Source organism: Thamnophis elegans, chromosome 11 (genome assembly GCF_009769535.1).
Source record: "Thamnophis elegans isolate rThaEle1 chromosome 11, rThaEle1.pri, whole genome shotgun sequence".
Lineage (NCBI taxonomy): Eukaryota > Metazoa > Chordata > Lepidosauria > Squamata > Colubridae > Thamnophis > Thamnophis elegans.
The window spans coordinates 24,398,946-24,419,670 of NC_045551.1; the positions used below are offsets into that span (position 1 = coordinate 24,398,946).

General features: G+C 41.4%; 1 protein-coding gene across 3 annotated transcripts in view; it reads right to left on the reverse strand.

The window, feature by feature from the left end:
• Positions 1-20,725, reverse strand: part of WWC3 (WWC family member 3) — a 103,641-nt gene that overhangs the window by 40,543 nt on the left and 42,373 nt on the right. For all 3 annotated transcript variants that reach the window (XM_032226847.1, XM_032226846.1, XM_032226848.1), the window contains exons 4-7: positions 5,958-6,034; positions 5,223-5,302; positions 4,586-4,715; positions 156-305 (exon numbers count right to left, since the gene is read on the reverse strand). In XM_032226847.1, the coding sequence (XP_032082738.1) occupies positions 156-305; positions 4,586-4,715; positions 5,223-5,302; positions 5,958-6,034 (437 nt within the window). The remainder of the gene's footprint in view (positions 1-155; positions 306-4,585; positions 4,716-5,222; positions 5,303-5,957; positions 6,035-20,725) is intronic.

The window sequence follows — 20,725 nt, forward strand, 5'->3', positions numbered from 1 at the left end:
GATTTTTTTTCTTCTTTGCACCAATGTGTATGAAACATTTTTTTGATTTGATTTAATTATATTTTAATGTAATAGAACAGTAGCCAAATTTTTAATAGTAATGACAACTTTTTCTCTGAAAACATAGTGTAGCGTATTAAATTTATATAGTATACCTCGCCAATGATGTCAGTTTGAGAACAAGCATCACAATATATTTGAGATAGATTGGCATCATTGAATGAACCAGAACTGTGCTGAAGATCATGAAAAGATTCTGTAATACAACAACTATTTCTGAATCCATCTGTCAGCTTGGCCAGACTCTTGAAAAAAAAGGAACATTAAGAACAGAATTATATGAAAGAACTTTCTCATGATTTGATAGTTTTTTTTAAAGATAGCAAAATAATGTTCACAAAACTTTCCTTAATTATGGAAACAATAGAGAACACAATCTTTACAAAGAGGAAAATTTAAAGAAATTTTAAATACAATACAAACATTTTAAAATAGCGTCCCAAATTATAAACATAAGAATAGCTATTGACAGATCTGAAACTAAGCAGTAAAAATAATATGCTAAACCCTTTATAAAGATTGCTTTTATTTCTTAATTTGTGACAACTATCATCCAACAGGGATAGATAGATGGTAGGCAGCTGTGTTCTACAGATCTCTTAAGAAATTCTGTAGCATTCATCTGTTGTAAAAGCAAAACATATCTTTTAAGAAAAAATAACACACTTTCTTATAGCACAAACTTCAATGCTTGCATCTTTATATTGAGATTTTTGGTTTGAATCAGATTATCCCTCTAAAACCAAACTAAAAGAAGATTAATTTATAACTTTAGAATTTAAAAACTTGGAGCTTCCTGATTTCTAACACTAAAGAATTTCTTTCTTTTTATTTTCAGTTCACTAAAATATTTGGTTTATACACTGAAGTCATATTGATTTGGATGGATTCTTTTTCCCTATGGGAATTTTTTAAAATTATTTTTAACTGCATTTTAAAATCATGCAGCAATGATTATTGTCTAGAAAACCAGTCACTTAAATGAAAATTAAAAATGAAAATAAATACAATTAAAAATGAACAAATGAACTTCCATGCTGCACAGAATGCAACAGTATAGGTAGTTTGACTTATGATCATAATTGAGCTCTAAATTTCTGTTGCTAAACAGGCAGTTGTTAAGTGGGTTTTGCTTCATTTTATGAACTTTTTGCTACAGTTGTTACACGAATCACTGCAATTGTCAAGTGAATCATGCAGTCATTAAGTGAATTTGGCTTCTCCCATTGATTTTGGTTGTTGGAAGCTGGCCGAGAAGGTTGCAAAAGGTGATCACATGATCTCCAGACAGTGCAACTGTCATAAATAAATGCCAAGTGCCCTAATTTTTATCACATGACTGGGGGGAATACTACAATAGTTATAGATATGAAAAACAGTCATAAGTCACCTTTTTGGTGTTGTTATAATTTCAAACAGTCACTAAACAAATGGTTGTAATTTGAGGACTGCCTGTACCAATGAAGAGGAATGCAGGGAGAATAAACTTGTAGATGGAAGAGAAAGAGTTCTCAAATTTATAAGAATTAAAGTGAGGCAAACTTAAGACTTTGGAAACGTGCTACAAAGTTTAAAAGTCTGCACATTATAGACATCAGAGGGAAAAACAAACATTTAAAAAAATTATTCTGTGTAGGTTTTTGCTTTCCTACTTCAACATTCTTGTATTATAGGAACATTGACTGTCACTCTATTTGCCATGTTTAAGACAGATGATTCATACTGCATTTGAATTTGAACTAACAAAGAAAACAAAACAGTTCTTTCTTGAACTGTTCTTTCTTTAAAGTTTGTGATATACCTTTATAGCTCCAAGAACATCTATATTGAAATGTTATTTTGTTTTGTTTTTTAAAAAATAAAGTTACTGTGTTAGTAATTTTGCTCATCTTAATCAACTATATATAAAATATATGATTTATAAATTGTTACATTCAAATATGTCTATACATGATTATTGCCTTTCTTTTGTTTTATTTTATACCAAGCAAGCAAAAACAAATAACAAATAAATTACCACTTTACTAATACCCTTATTAGATTAAGTGATACATGGCCTCTACAAAATATAAGACTTTATATGTCAATTTAGGATATCCATCTGTTAAAATTCTGTGGTTAACCTTTGTGTACAGCAAAAGATATAATATAAGGGAGATGGGTGATTTAGAAATAGGAAATATAAATATCTTCAAAAATAATATTGCTGTGTAGTAATGATGCAAGGATAAATAATTTAAGTTTTTCTCATTACAAAAGAAAACCTGAATTGCTCCTTTGAACTTTACTAGTAAAATAGCATTTTTGCATCGATTAGATTATTTTAACTACCATACTATAATTTTAGATGTGACTAACACTTCTGTCCCAGTTTATACTTTTCAGCAAAATAGCCTGAAATAACTATCATTAAAGGTAAGGTTTTAGTTATAATGAATGTTGTCTATCTATTCCAAGACCATTATTAAAGCAGTATTTATTTACTTCTTTTAACTTTACTTCTTAATATGTTCTCATTTTTCATTTGGAAAAACTGACATTTTAAAATACTCATAATTTTAAACCTTATATAACTATGAATGTTTTACTTTTTATACTTCAAAATGCCAATACACATGATATAGTCATGGCAGGTAAAAAGTAATATAAATAACAGTACAGTAATGGATGATGACTTAAGCATTAATGGTCTACCTATACAGATACATATATGTGACTCTTTAACTTAAAGAAAAATATGTCACTTTCAAAGTTAGAATTATCATGAGGTCATTATCTTCAAAGAAGGATTTACCGTATTTTTTTAAGTATAAGACACACCAATGTTTTGAAGAATCAAATTTTTAAAAAAAGTAGATCGGTAGATAGAGGGATAGAGAGGAAGAAAACAGAGAGAAATACAGTAGGTAGGTAGGGAGAGCAAGAGAGTAGTTAGGTAGGTAGGTAGATAAAGGGAGAGAGAGGGGGGAGGGAGGGAGGGAGGGAGAGAGAGAGAGAGGAGGGTATGTAGGGAAAAACACAGTAGATAGGTATGGAGAGAGAGTAGGTAGGTAGAGAAAGGGGGAGAGAGAGAAAGAGAGAAATACAGTAGGTAAGTAGGGAGAGAGAGTGTGTATATAGGTAGGTAGAGGGATAGAGAAATAGAGAGAGAGAAATACAGTAGATAGGGAGGGAGGGAGAGAGAGAGTAGTTAGTTAGGTATGTATGTAGGTATGTAGGTAGAGAAAGGGAGGGAGGGAGGGAGAGAGAGATATATAGAGAGAAATACAGTATGTACGTAGGGAGTGTGTGTAGGTAGGTAAAGGGTAGAGAGAAATACAGTAGATAGGTAGGGAGAGAGTAGGTAGGTAGATAAAGGGATAGAGAGAGAGAAATAGAGAGAGGGGATAGGTAGGTAGGTTGAGGGATAGAGAGAGATAAATAGAGAGAGAAATACAGTAGATAGGGAGAGAGAGAGAATAGTTAGGTAGGTAGGTAGGTAAAGGGAGAGAGAGAGAGAGAAATAGAGATAGAAATACAGTAGATAGGTAGGTGTTTCTGCTGGCACAGCACTTGATCAATGTAATTCTCATCAATCAAAGAGCTTTCCAAAAGGGGGAAAAAGTTTTTGCAAACCTCCCAAAAACAGCCTCTTTTTCATGAAAACGGGCCCGTTTCCCCCCCTCAAAAAAGGCATGAATAGCCTTGGGGGGGGCTTGCAGAGTGCTCCTGGGGGAGCCAAAAATGAGCAAAAATATGGAGGCTTATAGAATGCTGCTGGGGGTTGGGGGGGCAAAAAATGTTCTGTTTTTTGCTCATTTCTGCCCTCCCCAGCCCCCAGGAGCTCTCTGAAAGCCTCCATAAGGGTATGCACGGCCATTTGGGTGAAGGGGTGGGGCTTTGGGAGGCAAAAATGCTGTATTTGGTGTATAAGACACCAAATTTTCAGCCTCTTTTTTGAGGAAAAAAGGTGCGTCTTATATTCCGAAAAATACAGTGTGATTAAAAAATGTATCTGCTCCAGCAACACAATAAAATTATAGCTGATTGATAAACCAAGACCATATTTCATAATAATTCCTTCATTTCAATCCAGTTCTAGTATTAGATATTGGTAAATTATTTGACTGTCTTCCAGATGAGTTAAAGAAGAAACTGCTCTGCAAAATATCATTTCTTTTGCTGTAGTGATGATGGCTACACTGGTCTAAGAGTAGTAGATGGTTAGCTATTTTAGGTATGAGGTGATAATTGACTTTTCACTTATAGCTAAAACAAATCCTAAATAAGATAAAAACATAAAACATTATTAAGCATTACCAAAAAAAGTTTATATTTTTATCTAATTTTTATAGCTGTCCATTTCATAGGCAAGTGACTCTGGGTATCATACAACAAAATATGAAGTAAACATACATATGTTTATGCTTCAAAAATATGCCAATCACTAAAAAAAAATATTGTTGGTTAAGAAAAAGGACATCCCCAAGAATTATAAGAGTTAGCAGACATTATAAAACCATATACATTATTATTTACTTCTTACTTGCATTAAGTCTTGTCTTTCTCTTTCACCCAAACATATGGCCTTCCTGATGCTTCGAAGTTCATTCATTATTGCTTGGGCTTCATCCAATTTATAATTCACATGAGAATTAGACATCTTCCGATCAATCCTAATACGCAAACATACATTTGAAAGTTTACTTTTGGTAATACAAATCTGAATAAATCTTGAAGTCTGATATTAATAATTTTTTCCTTATTTCAGCTGGTCACAAGTAGTAGTGGAGGTGGCAACTATTAAAAGCTTTTTCTACCTTCTATTTATATTAAATTAGGTGAAGTATTGTCCTTCTAACCCTTCTATCGATACAGATAGAGAGGGAAAGAACAAGTAGAAAAGTAAAAAGCTCTATGCCAGCTACTGTTCTGCAAAATGGCCAAAATATACAATGGACAGATGTCATGAGACGGGAGAAACTGTTCTATACAAACACTATTTCAGTAGTGGTCAGGAAGGTTATTTCTTAAGTAAAAACTATAGTTTTTTTAAACCCTGCTAATACCACTAAAACTAAAATAAAATATAAAATTTATATCATTATTTTAACATCTTTTTGTTGTCTACATTATAAACATGAACATGAACAACCGCCCTGTCCTTTTACATTTTAACTTACTCTTGCAGTGTTTCTACTCCTTTTTCTTTGTACTGTAGCTCTTGCTTCATCTGTGTTAATTCTCTCTTTAATCTAGAAAGCTTGAGATAAAACCATGAAGAAACAATTGTGCTAATAACCAAAGAAATTATTGCAATTTATAGTTCAGCTATGATCAGTTTCGTTTCTTAATTTAGGATTGTTGAATTTGAGACTACAATATGACCTTTCTGTACATAACTTCAATTAGCTAATTAGACAGAAAAACCTAATAGCATTATACAACAAAATTTGCAATTTGGTTGCAATCAAACTGTGTATGAGCACTAGCATGAAAATCCATATTTCACTGTGATATGCAGTGTAATTTTTATGTCATATTAATAAATACATTCTTTGTCATAGACCAGCTTTAGATAATCTAAAACTATAAACAACAGTAAGTTAGAGTATAAAATATAAAAATAATTAAAATATTAGGATTAGTATTATAAATGTCATACTTTCCTAAATTAATCTCTGCATCCTAAATTACAATTGCTTCTCAAAATGTTACCATAAATAAGAAAATGATACAATATAATGGCTTAATTACTATCAGAACTTATTATGTACTTTCTGGTGGGAAAGATTTTACATATTTATGCAAATTTTACACCAATTGTTCCTAACAAGCAGTCCTTCTATTGTGGTAAAGTATGAATTTTAATAATTACGAACATTTTAATATACAGTATTTTTAAAAATGTTACTCACTCTATCACGCTGACTAGCTATTTCTGCTTTAATCTGAGATGGGTTGTATTTAGTGTTGGTTGAAAATCCAGAATATGCTGAAAAACACAAAAAAATAAGTATTCAAAATAAACTACAAAAAGTTTCTAACAAGCACAAGAAGGGAATTTCACTCTCTTTTTCACAGAAAACTCTTATTTTGCTACTAATAAAGTGGCGACATATAATCTACCTCTTCATCTAAAAGTATGATTTCACGTAAAAGCTAAGTTCACTGTTAGTTCAAGAGACCTAATGTTAGTATTTATTTTACAATCAAGAATTAGAATTTAGCATTGTGTAACATAAACTGTAAGGATAGGGGGAGCTAAACTTCTCACTCTAACTTAAAGAAGAATAGTGCTTGTAATAATGTCCAATTATTTCAATTCAAAATAATAGAGATAGTGGCACATAGAACAAGATTAAACCAGACTGGAAAATAAACTTACAAAACAATACATTTAAATGATAACGATTGCAAAAACGAGAGAAAAATCCATTATAATCCAAAAACCTCCAATATTCAAGAAATTTTGTTAAATATAAAGGGGAACTAATCACAAAGTGATGTTTATTAAATAAATAATTGTATAAAGTGACCTGAATTGTTACTTAACCCAGATTTACTCAGACTAAATATATCCAAATCCAGTAATTTGTTTCTGTATTTTACTTAAACAACAGTCTAGGACTGGGATAGCGAACCTATGGCACGCGTGCCACAGGTGGCACGTGGAGCCATTTGTCCTGCGCTCCCCCCTTATAGCACTCAAGCCAAAAAAGGTTCGCCATCACTGGTCTAGGAAATCTTTACCAAATGATACCATTTAAATGTCAGTTGGTCTTACCTGAACTGCATGTTTCGAAGGATGGAGTGGGAGCAGTCACAGCTGGCCCATCTGCCCGGAGACTGAGGTAAATCTTGAGGCCACACCTCTACCTCTCCTCTGACTCTCCAAATTAACCGATGATCCAGTCAAGGCGTCTCTATAAGGAAGAGAACAGGGTAGCCCCCCCCACTCCCCCTCCTGGTCCCTGACTGATCGGTAACACTCTACTCAGGCCTACCCTGCTCGGGGCGCACTACAGGCAGGAAGTGACTGCTTCCATGCCATCCTTCGAGACATGCAGTTCAGGTAAGACCAACTGACAGTCTCCGAAGTGGGGCATGGGAGGAGTCACAGCTGGGACCTACCAAAGCTAGGTGTCCCTGGGAGGGTCCATAGGGCCTGAGTCCCCCCGAGTATCCAGCACTCACTGGAGGACTCTCCTCCCAAAGGATGCCTCCGCGGAGGCGAAGGCGTCCAGTCTATAGTGTCTGATGAACGGAGAGGGCAAAGCCCATGCTGCCGCTCGGCAAATGTCTTCGATGGGGGCCTGAGTGGCCCAGGCCACCGAAGTAGCTGCACTCCTGGTGGAGTGCGCGGTGATGCCCTTGGGCACCTGAAGTCCCCGTGCCTCGTAGGCCTTGGAGATGGCTAGCCTTATCCATCTACTGATGGTGGCTGGGGAGACTTTCGCTCCCCTGGTTCCCGGGTAGTAGATGAAAAGGGTCTCTGACCACCTGATGGGCGACGGGCGCTTCAGATAGATGCGCAGCGCCCTCCTGACATCCAGGCGATGCCAGGACCTCTCCCTTCTGCTGGAGGGAACTGGACAAGAATTTGGGAGAATGATCTCCTGAGCCCTATGAAAGGGAGAATTAATTTTTGGCATGAAGGCCAGGTTGAGTCTTAGGACCACCCTGTTACTGTGGAATATGCAGAGATCCGCGCTGGCTGACAGTGCGTTAATCTCTGACACCCTCCTGGCTGAAGTAATAGCCACTAGGAACACTACCTGAGCAGCTGAAGACTCACCTCCCTTCACCTCAATCATCTTGAACCTACAGTAGACCAGCCTGGAATTGAGTAACTTAAGGTCCAGGATGGCCCTCCACCCTCCAGAGCTCTTGGTGACCACAAAGAGGTTTGAATAGAATCCAGATTTCTTCTCCCCCTCCGGTACCAGCTCTACCGCTCTGATCTCCAGTAGATGCTGGATAGCCTTCCGCATGAGAAAGCGCTTGGCCGGGTTCCTGGAGGAAGAGAAGATCCGAAATCTATTCGGGGGTTGTGAATGGAATTCCAGGTGGAAACTGAACCTGACAGTTTGCAACATCCAAGCATCCGTGGTGATGTCTGCCCAGTGATCCGCGAATAGAGAAAAGCGGCCACTGATAGGGTGATTCGATCCCGAATCACTTTTTTCTGCGGAAGGGGCGGCCACCTCCCCCTTGAAAGGGGCGCTTGTTAGATTGTTGGAACCTGAACCTGTCCCTAGAGAACTGTCTATCCCCTTGTCTGGGGAACCTGGGCACAGAGTACCTTGGTTGTTGGAAGTCCTGTTCGGGTGCTCGAAAACTGGACCTTCTAGGGTACGGCACCGAACGGTGATCCGGTCGTCTGAACATGGACAGAAAGACCTTCCGCTTGTTTTTGTCCTCGATGACGATGGGGTCCAGGGATGGATCGAACAGCTGCCCTCCTGTGTACTCTGTGCCTGCCAAATGGCACTTCGCCCGGAACTCCACCTGCCAGTTACGCAGCCACAGCAAACGCCTGGATGCCACTGATGAGACTAGAGCCCTGGAAGAGTATTTTACTGCGTCCAGTGTGGCATCCGCTGAGAACTGGGTGGCTGCCATCACCTTTGTGATGTCCTGCAGGAGTCTGACATCCAAAGCCGGGGTTCTGTCCCAGAGCTATTCCAGCCACAGTAAGGTAGACCTGTTAAAAAAGGAGGCTTCTGTGGCAGCCCTGATTACCCACGATACCGCCTGGAACATCCTGGGCATGACTAATTCTGCCTTCCTGTCCTCCGGTTTCAGGCAGTTGGAAATGTCTCCTGTCACCACCGGTGAAGAGGATGCCAGGCTTACGACCAGGGCGTCCACTGATGGAACCTGCAAGGCTTGATCAAAATTCGCATTAATGTTATAAAATCTGCGATCATTGCTCCAAGGGGTGGGAAAGGTTTCTGGTTGGGCCCATTGTGACTTGAGCACCTCTAGGAACAGGTCTGGGGTGGGGATTTCCTCCTTCTCCACCTGGGGTCTGTGGAAAGGGCCCTTCTTGGTTCCCCCACTCGTGCCAACCTTAGCAGTATCCTGATTGGCTACTGGAACTTCCAGGTCTGCTGTAGCCTTACGTAGCATGGCGGTAAAGAGAGTGGGTCGGAACAGGCCCAAGATGGATGGGGCCTCGGGGGCTTGGGCCTCCTCTTCATCAGAAAAACCGACTTCCTTGATCTCCCCCTCCTCTGATCCTGAGTCCTCACTGGCTGTGGAGGGAGAATCCTCTCTAAGATCCCTGGAGGTGGAAGGGCCGGGTTGGTCTAGATGACCTCGAGGTGTACTGTGGCCTGCTTTACTCCTACGCCCTTGAAACTGATGCTGCATGCCTGAGGAGATGCACTGGGCAATGGCTCTTGGAAGCCCTGGGGGCGCTCTGGGTAAGCCGGAGATAGTCTGGGAGGCTTTGGATCCACGCTAGGATCGGGGCTCTATGGGGCTAGGCTACCTTGGCTGGCTACTTGGACGGCGGCCAAAGGGGTCTCCTCACGCTCCGGAAGGATGGGCTGGAGATAGTGGGGGGGATAGGGATCTACCCCCCTTAGGAAACCACGTGGCAAGGCTGGTAGGCCGGATGGATCCCCTGGGGAAGTGCCCCTGACTGGGGATCAGAATTTGGCCAGGGAAGGGCTGATCGTGTCCCTGTTTCTCCTGCCTGCTGCCCTGGTCACCCTCACTTCCTTCCTAGAGTGCTCCTTCCGCGATTTGGAAGTGCACTTTCCTGCCGTGGCTCTGCCCCTCTCTGCGGGGTAGGATTCTCTGGAGGACCCCTCTCCTGGGTCTGTCCCCCTTGGGGAAGCTCTGTCCAGCCCTGCACTCCTCAAATTGTCCGCCATCGCTCTACTTACGGTTAGACGATCCCCCTCCTCTCCTTTGTTTCTCCCACGCCGCCGATCCATGACTTGAGTCAGATCTGGCCTACCGCCCAATGCTGTGGCCCTCCCCGGATGACCGGTGGAGTTCAGGCCCAGTCCTCTTCTGGCTGGCGGTGGTTGTGGCACTTGCGGTCTCTGCGACCAGAGACTGGAACTGCTCTCCGCGCCTGCGCTCTCTTGTTCAAAATGGCGACCGCCGACCACACGGTCCGATCATGTGAGCTGCTGCGACTGAGCCGCTCTCTTCCTGTTTGCTTGAAGATCTCTGTGGAGCAGTCTGCATTCCGGCCACACTGTGAGCGCGGGGCCTGGGCCGCCCTGCCCCGCTGCCAGGCCGCTGCTCCGAGGCCTCTCAGTAGCACTACCGCTACTGTGCTAGGCCAATCGCGGAGCACACAAGAGGAGGATCGTCCAACAGAAATTGCTTGAAGTTAACGCTCTCACAGAAAAACAAATTCGAAAGGGAAAAATAAAGGGAAAAAAGGAAAAAAATTGCGCTGAGGAGAACCAAGTAGTTAGCTCCTTCTGGGCCGAAGACTGAGGTTAATCTGGAGAGTCAGAGGAGAGGTAGAGGTGTGGCCTCAAGATTTACCTCAGTCTCCAGGCAGATGGGCCGTGACAATACCCAGCTGTGGCTCCTCCCACGCCCCACTTCGGAGACTAACCATGATTATTAATTCAAATGAGACAAGGTTATATAAACTGCTCAGACATGGTAGTTTATATATAATTCATGGACTAGATCTGCCTCAACATCTGTCACAATTGTTAGCTCAGCTCTTTTATTTCTGGGAAAAGCAAAGCATACACATCTTCATAGCAGAAATTAATTTACAAAAGGAGATTACATATAAAGGATGGAAAGCATGGACATTTTCAAGCTCCCCTGATCAGATTCAAACAGAAACTGAAAATTGCTGTAATCCCTGGATGTGATTAATTGGTTTTGGATGTATATTCTACAACTGGGTACTCTCAAATGAGAAGAAATATTCCAGGTAAGCCAATATAGGCAGATTGAAAATAAATTCTTCTAACTCAAAATGATAAATATGTAGAGATTCAAAAGAACTGATCCCAATGGGAAACGGCCCTCAAATTATTCAACTCAAATAGCTCAACCAAATTAACAATAAAAAATGTTAAGAAATCATAGAAAATAGAATCAACCAATTTCTGAATAAGGGCAATTTGACAATGAAAGACAGTGGAATGCAATTTTGTGTAAATCCCCCGAGGCCTGAGTGAAAACTTGTTCTTTCCATTCTAAGACCTCTGAAATCAAGAAAAAACAACAGTGATCCATAATGTTTAGAGGGATTAAGAAAGCAGACAACATGAAGAAAGCTATCCTTCTTTTTACTAAAAGGTGTATGTGCTGGAAGAAGAAAATGAATAGGTAAATCACTTTTGCAGATTTTCTGCTTCCCTCCCTGTCTCCCTTCCTCTCCCTCTCACACACAGGCATACGCATACCTTTCTCTCTCACAACATGCGTGCATATACACACATACTTTAGACTGCCCAACAATGGGTATAATGGAGCTGATACACTTATCCAGGGATAGGTTTGTGGAATCAGTATTTCAGATTAAGATCTGACTCTTCCAATATATCTGCATACTTCAAATATTTGGATGACAAGGTTAAAAGCCCTCTTCCTATGAAACTCTGATTGATGAGTGTCTGACCCCCTGAGGATTACAAATCTTGCATGCAGTCAAAGGTGATGTCACTGTGGTCCCATGGATTGTGAGCCAGAAGCCAGGTCATTCCCAGGACTCCTGAAAAGTATGAGAGGCTAAAAATTGAGAACATAATTGGTTTGGTTGCTGAAAGTTACAATAGTTTTGGGGGCTTAATGATTGGGTCCAAGCATGTAAGCTGACCACCAACTGCTTCAAATAAGACAAGATAGAGAACAATGAAGAGTATATTTTCATGAAGTGAATGTTTTTATGCAATTACCCGCTATACCAAAATCCTATTACAATCTACAGTTATATTCTGCCACCAAGCTGGGTTTTCAGTATGATTGGATGACTGTGAACAAGTTGCTCCACAAGTTTAGGCACACTTATTTTCTGGTTATCTCAGACTTACTGCTCTTGGTTATTGGAGTCACCAAGACTTATCCTGACATAAATCCTTACCAAAACCAAATAGGGTATTTGCTAGCAAATTCTATCCCACAACTTCAATATTTAAATCAGCTTTGCTGATTACCCTGCTGAAAGTGGTGGGACTGTCCATAGCAGTATTATTCCCATGTATGATGGCACTACTTCTGGACAGAGTAGAATTCTACTGGATCTGCAGTAGAATGATTAGTAGTAGAGAATGATTTATTCTCTAAAGTCTCTAGTGGGTTAAAAAAGGGGATGAAAGAGGGAAGGAGAGAAGTTATATTTTTCCATTCCGTCTGTGCTCACTACAGCTCCTTAAGCATTGCACTAATGTGTAAACAGATGTGGATTAATTTAACTGCTGTGTGTCAAGGATAGCCTAACACACCAATTCATACTATATTTCATCAGCTCGATTAACATACCAGTTCTATGACACGCTAACTTCATTTCAGTCACATCCTGCCCCAGCAATTGGATTAAATGCTTATTTACTGGGGAAGCAAATTTCATGTTCAATGCTGCAAGTTACCTCTCAACATTAGCATAGTTGTTGAGTCAAAACTGCTTTGGGTAAATAAAGTGTTATCCACTTTGCAGCCCTCCACAGTATCAAGGCTTATTTTTTAAAAATAAAACATTCATATCCAGTCAAGGGGAAGTACTCTCTTTGAGATATATGGTTTATTCTGCTAAAGACTAAGCAGCAACGAGAGGGATGTATCATAGTTGGCAATAAAGAAGGCTTTTAGGACCAGAGATCCATTTTCAATCAGTGCTACAACTGCCCCACTTGTACCACTTGTACTGATGACTCTGCCATGAACAGAAGAGTTTCTCACACAAACGCACCAGTGTGTGTGTGTGCGTGTGCGCGCATGCTTTGATGAATAGGCACAAAATCCTGTCCAGACACCACCCGGAAAGGGGTGAAACCAGTGCTGCTATGCACAGAATTATTATAAGCCACCTCCGCATGTGGTAACAAGTCCACCCAATCATCTTGCTGGTAGTTGATGAAACAACGTAAATACTGCTCCAGAACGGAATTAGTCCTCTCACAAGCCCCATTAGTTTGAGGGTGGTGGGCGGAGCTTCAGCCCTGGGCGGAGCCAATCCACTTAAGAAACTCCTTCCAGAACACAGAGGTGAACTGCACACCCCTATCCGAAATGATGCGGTCAGGCACCCCATGTAAGCGGTAAATGTGAGAGATGAACATTTTTGCGAGAGTCTTAGCAAATGGAATCTTGGTACAAGGGATGAAGTGGACTTGCTTGGAGAACAAGTCGGTAACCACCCAAATAACACTGTGCCCCTGGCTTTCAGGAAATTCGACAATGAAATCCATAGAGATCTCCTTCCACGGGGCGACAGGGCGAGCTACAGTCTGCAGTAAACCCTGCGGTTTCCCTGGCGGGCGTTTAGCAGCAGCACAAACAGAACAATTGGCGACATACAGTTCAATGTCCTTTTTCAAAGAAGGCCACCAAAATTGCCTTTTCACGAGATGCAGCGTCTTCACGAAACCAAAATGGCCCGCCATCCGGGAATCATGAGCCCGTTGGAGAACTACTAGGCGAAGAGATGCAGGAACATAAAGTTTTGCTCCAATCCATGGCAAGTCATCCCTCATGGTGCATTCAGCTACATGCTACTGGAACCATTCATCATGAGCGAGGGCGTTCTTGAGATTGGAAAGAAAGTCCTGGGACATCTCCACTTTAGAGCGTGCCTGAAGTCTAGTAACCACTGGAGCAGCGAGGCTTGAAGTGGGCTGGACTACGCTGAGCTTAGAACAGTTGTACTGAGGAAGTCTGGATAAAGGATCAGCCATGAAGTTCTTCCCACCCGGAATGTATTTCAGGGTGAAATTAAAACGATTGAAATGCTGAGCCCAGCGCATCTGCTTAGGAGAAAGTTTCCAGGGAGTCCTCAAAGCTTCTAAATTTTTATGGTCAGTCCACACCTCGAACGGGTGCTTAGCGCCTTCTAGAAAATGGCGCCATGTGGCCAAAGCCCAACGAACAGCAAACGCCTCCTTCTCCCAGATAGCCCAACGTCTCTCCGTGTCAGTTAGTTTGCGAGAGGTGTATGCGCAGGGTTGCAAGTTACCTTGATCATTGGCCTGAAGCAACACAGCCCCAACCGCCACGTCACTGGCATCAGCTTGAACCACAAACGGTGCGTCCATGTCCGGGTGCTTGAGGACTGGTTCTTCGGCAGAAAGCCGTTTTAACTTCTCAAAGGCAGCCTGACATTCCATGGTCCAATCCAATGGCTTGCTAGGCTTGGGCTTCGGCCCACCTTTGGACTTCAACGGGTTAGTTATGGGAAGAGCAATCTTAACAAAAGAAGGGATGAATTGGCGATAGAAATTTGCAAACCCCAAAAATTTCTGCAACTGCCTGCGCGTACGAGGGGCCTCCCACTCAGTGACTGTTTTAACTTTAGCGGGGTCCATCTCTACACCCACGTGGGAGATACAATAGCCCAGGTAGTCAACTTTCTCTTGATGGAATTCACACTTGGACAACTTGGTGTAAAGCTCCGCGGCCCGAAGCTTCTTCAGCACAGTACGAACCAGCTTCACATGTTCTTCCCATGTTTGCGTGTAAATAAGGATATCGTCCAAATATACGATAACGCCTTGGTAAAAATGGTCATGTAACACCTCATTAATTAATTGCATAAAAACCGCAGGAGCCCCCTGCAGGCCAAACGGCATCACACGAAACTGGAAACAGCCAAGGGGGCAGTTGAAAGCCGTTTTCCACTCGTCTCCCTCTTTAATACGGACTCTATATTATGCCTCCCGCAAATCCAGCTTAGTGAAAATGTGGCCCTTCCCCAATTGGGCCAGCATGTCCTTCATTAGGGGTAATGGGTAGAGGTTTTGGGCGGAGATTCTGTTAAGGTTATTAAAATTAACACAAAGACGAAGAGAGCCATTGTTCTTCTCCCTGAACAGTACAGGGGCTGCCACCTTGGGTCTAGCCGGTTCGATAAAACCCCTTTTCAAATTCTTATCAATGAATCTTCTCATTTCCTCCATTTCCCTAGGGGACATCGAATATATTTGAGGCTTGGGAAGCTTTACTCCAGGCAAAATATCAATGGTGCAATCAGTGGGTCTGTGGGAGGGAAGCTTATCAGAAGATTTTTCACTAAATACTCCTCTCAGGTCCCAACATTCTCTTGGAATTTCTTCCTCCCCTTCGATCCTCTCCTGCCCCCTGGCTGCCAAAGTGAGGTTAGAATCAGCAGGGTCTGGGGTCTCCACCTCCCTTTCAGGGGGCGCGCTAGTGCGAATGCGTAACCACCCCCTCCTCCAGTTAATGCAAGGGTTCCATTTATGAAGCCAGGGGAGCCCTAAAATAAGGGGCCGGTCCATTCCGGGTGCCACAATAAAAGTGATTAATACTTGATGGGTCCCCATCTTCATTTCTAAGGGCTCAGTAGAAAAATGAGCAGGGCCCCCTCCCGCAATAGAACCATCAATTTGGCAAAAAACAATAGGGGTTTTCAAAGTTCTTAATTTCAACCCCAGTTTTTCCACCATTGCTGCACTTATCATACAGCGAGAATAGCCGGAATCCAGGAGAACTAAAAGCTTTTCAGTCTTGCCAGCAAGTGGCACCCTTAGTTCAATAGGGATAAGCATGGGGCCTTTGTTCGAACTCACCAAACGATGTGAGCGGTCGTCATCAGATTTGTCAGACGAGCTGGAACTGATGTCTCCCCCATTCTCTGGCTGGAAATGCTGGGGGATATTTTCAGCGGCGCACGCAGCCTCTCTCTTCTTGCTCAGGGCCTTTACTTGCCCTCCCCTCTCTTCTAGGAGGGGGTGGAGCTGTCTGAGTCATTTTAACGTGGCAATTCATGGCGTGATGGCCTTCCTTCCCGCAGCGGAAGCACATGAAAGGCTTGGGTTTGCCGGTGAAGCTTCCCTTCCCTTCACTTCTGGCGCGGAGGGGGGCTTTTTGATCTGATGGGGGGGCGACTTCTCCTCTTTTCCCTCTTTCATGCATTGAAGTCTGGTCAAATCTAGCTCAACGTCTGCTGCGTGTTCATACCAAACAGTCACTCGGCGAAGGAGGTGTCTGTTAATGCATTGCTGGTAAATTTTTTCATTCAATCCCCCAGCGAACTGATCCAACAAAGTGTCTTCTGACCATCCCCTCATATAGGCCGACAACTGTTGAAACTCCTGAATATAATCAGCCACTGGTCTATTTCCCTGCTTCAGGGTCATAAATTTCATCCTCCCACATTTCTCAATCAGCGGGTCATCAAACCTCCTCTTCATTGCAGCCATAAAGTCATTAAAATTCCTCAGGAGAGGGGAATTGCATTGGTGTAAGCCCACCATCCATTCAGCCGCTTTTTTCTCCAATGCCAGTAAGACCATTCTCACTTTCATATCATCAGTTTCTAAATCCGGACCATAAATTTCCATATAGTTCCAGACCTGTATGATAAACAACCCTAAACTCCTGGGATCACCATCATATTTTACTGTTAAGGGAGGGACTTTTGCCATCCGGCGTCGCCTGCCCCCCCTACTCTTGGAGCGGTCCTAGCTGAGGGGGGGGGCTGGTTCTGGGTTTCCTTGCTCCCAACCCCCCTCGGCCTCTTTACCCTCCCTTAACCTGTGCATGGAGTACCTTTGCTCAAATTCTTCAGCTTGCTCCCTTTCTACTGCTCTTCCACGGCTTTTGCGTTCGGACCAAGCTTCCTCGAGGAGTCTCATAGTGTGGGACAATTTGTAATCCTCTTCCCCAGCGTCACCCCATTCCGCTGATTTTTTTTTGTCTCCTTCTCGTGACTCCCGCATCCAACTCCTCCGACTCCTCTCTTTGTCCCACACCCAAAGTCCATCGGAGACGAACAGTAGGCTCTTCCACCCTCAGTCCAGCCAGCCTTTCAGTTAAAGATGGTTCTACTGCCGCCCCTTCAGTTTCCTCTTGATCACTCACATGCAAAGACATTCTTTTTCTTTTTGTGAGGGCACCCCCCTCAGTAGATTGTAGCTCCGGGTGGGGTGGAGGTCAGACTTAGCTTAAATTGTCAGCCCTTTTTCATTTAAAAATCAGGAAAGAAAACCACAGGACTCCATTGGTAGAAATCAAGTGTACTTTTACTAATTATAAATGAATAGAAGCGAAGCTAAGCTAAGTCTGAATATTTAGGCGCTAAAGCGAAGAATATATTGTATAATTCATTCCCCTCCCATTGGCATCCCGTGCACAGTCCAATCATAATTCTCCCAAATGTCAGGTGTGAGATAACTTCGAAAAGCATCACCAGGATGGAATGTTGGTCCGTTGGCCTTGGCGGGAAACACTCCTCCTCCACATGCGCAGTAAGTTGGACAGTCCAAAATCTAGAATCTTTCTCCAGCACAACAATGAATCCCCTCCCAAACACCATGCCCCCCCCTCCCCGTTTCAATGGCAGCCGAAGCAGCAGCAAAGCGGAGGCTGACAGATTGGGCAGTAGTTTTCTAGATATGGGTCTGTGACCTTTCTATCCCAGTTCTTATTTTTCTAACTTTTTCTTTTCTACTACCTTGCCTATTCAAATAACATAAAGCTTTGCTATACAAACACTGATGAAGAAGCATAGTGTCTGAAAAACTATGAATTATAGTTGTTTTAGGAGATAATTCAGTATTGTTTAATCTCATAGGGCAGTGATGGTGAATCTTTTTGTAAAGGTGTGCCAAAATTGTGCACACGCGCTATCGTGTCTGTGTATGCTCACATCCACAATGCAATGCACCCCACCCACCTGCACATGCGACCCACACTCCGCGCATGCATGCACGACAATCCCACCCTGCGGGTGGAGGAGTTTTTGCCCTCCCCAGGCTCCGGAGGCTTTCCTAAAGCCTAGGGAGGGCAAAAATGACATCTCCTGCCCCCCTGGAGGCCCTCCAGAAGCCAGAAACGGATCGTTTCCGAACTTCCGATTGGCCTGTTATGTCCGTTTTTTGCCCTCTCCAGGCTCCAGAAGTTTTCCTGAAGCCTGAGGAGGGCGAAAACAGCCTCCCCCAGCCCTCTAGAAGGCCAAAAATCAGCTGGCCGGCTTGCATGCTGGCAAATATGGCTATGTGTGCCACGTCGCCATCACGGTCATAGGTGGCTTTACACCTTAAGAAGACTAATTTAGCAGTTTTCAGCTACAATTGTATAATTTTTTTCCTCCATTTTTTTAAAACAATTGTGGGGTCTGATGTAGTTATTTAATTTTTTCATAAATTGGGGCTTTTTTCCTTTTGGGAGAACATAGTAGTAGGAGAATTAAAGTTGATTTCAGAAACATCACAATATATTAAAAATTGAAAGGGTCTGAGTTATATTCCATTTGCAACATTAAAGACTGTAAATGTTTTTTTTTCTATTCACCAGTCCATCACGTCCCTGGGTGAGGTATCCTATTTCTAATGCAAGTCTAGTGCTAAAGCAGTGTTGCATGGAACACCCTTTCAGAAGTTTTCTCAGATACTGCAAATATTGTAGGAGGAAAGCCATACGGTAATAAAAGAAACAGAGGGAGTTTGCATCTGATGAAGCAAGCTGTTAACAAAAGCATATGGTTTTTAATAAAATTGATAGTTTGAAAAGATGCTACCAGGCTTCTTTTAATTCTATATGACCTTCATATCTTTAGCATGTTATCTAGAGAGCAGAATGAAGTACAATCTAAGACTAAAAGCCATTGTGTATTTAAAGAAGCTAGAAAATGCTATTTATTCATTTTTATCCTGACTCTCCCATTAAAATAGCAATTCTCTAAAGCCTCTTACAACTAAACTGTCTAATAAGAATTAAGCAATAATTTATTTTCTTCATTCAGTCAAGGCATTTCTGACAGGACTTTTTACATTTATTGACAATACCATTCACAATTATCATCCAATCAATCTTTTAAATACAATCAGCAAACTCTATGCCAAATATTTATTCAAGTTATATTACTGGACTGAAGATAAGACTAGCTAAAGAACTAATACTTCAACACTAGTAGATACTTATGGATCTAGAGCAGTGGCCCCCAATCTTTTGAGCACCAGGGACTGGTTTCGTGGAAAGAGGTTTTTCCATGGACCAGAGAGGGCATGGTTTTGCATGCTGGTTGCATCCCATGGATGGGGCTTCGCTTATTTGTGTGGCCCAATTTCTGGTATGCCCAGTGCTGGTACACAGACCAAGGATTGGGGATCCCTGATCTAGAGGTCCTCCTTATGCAGCTTTTGTAGATCTCCCACCTGCATTTGATTCCACGTTCATGGGAACCATGCCTATGAAATCTTCACTAGTTTAACACATTATCTGATTCCTAACTATCTGTAGCTCAAGGACAAAGCTTCTGCTTTGCATTCAAAAGTTTTCAGATTTAATTCCTTGTCTCATAAATTAGGATTAGAAATCCCAAGGTCTGTTTGTAGTCAATTTAAAAAATACTGAGTTAAATAGACAAACTGGAATAAAGCAGCTGCACCCTGTATTACTATTATAGAACACAGAAACAAAGAAAACCGATAGCAGAAAAAGACCTATCTGCCCTTTGAAGTTTATTTTTAAATTTATTTTATTTTTAAATTTTGTTGGGTGAGGGACATGTGTTTATCGTGATCATTTTAAACTCAGTTACCGATGATTGGCCCACTGTCTCTACTGAAAGTTTGTTTCAAGCTTCTACTACTCTTTCTGTGAAGTAACACTTTTTAACATTATTTTTGACCGTCCCTCCTGTCATCCCTGTCAGCCAAATGATATCCAATGCAGTCTTAATATTGCAGTGTATGCTGTGCCATAAAATATGACACTAAACAAAGCACATATAAAGAAAATTAGAAGTGTAGCAGTACATTTATTCCACCACAATATTCTATGTTGCCATTTTGTCTACCTCCCTGCCACCAAAAACTTCTATGAATGTCAACCACATATTAATCAGAATAATTATATCCTTAAACAGAGCAAATGCTTGGCAACTGTTAAACATATGTGAAAAAGTATAAGATTTAAGGATTTTTATTTCATATTATTTTGGACATGAAAGGTCAAATAATTATGTAAAAATAAATAAATAAATAAATAAATAATCAAATAAAGGAAAGGTAGGTATTCTAATATTTCTGTTGAATATGTAAAGAAGGGTCTTTGCAAAAGATAACTGTAATTGTTTAAAACACGATTGGGTGGAGTAATAGAATTGTGGAAAAATAGTTTTAAAACTAATTAAATCATAATATAAGTATTTTGATTTTAAAATATAAGTGTTGTTATCTAAAAATCTGCAGGAGCAGCACCAAAAATTCAAAGTACACTACCATGAAAAAAATAAAATATAGTAGAAATGCTATCAAACTATTGGTTTTTAAAAGATTCTGTAAGATCTATATATCCATTTAGTTTTGTCTCAAGAATGAATATAGATTCATTTTTTAGATGAAAATTATATTCCTGAATTATTTAAACCATCCACACACTTGAAATATGTGGCATTTTTCTTTCATTTTTATCTATGCCAAAAGATCTACATCTATACTAAGCTGTCTTATAAATATAACAGGATTCCAAAGAACTATCCTCATGTTATAACTTTTTACATTCTTAACTTTTA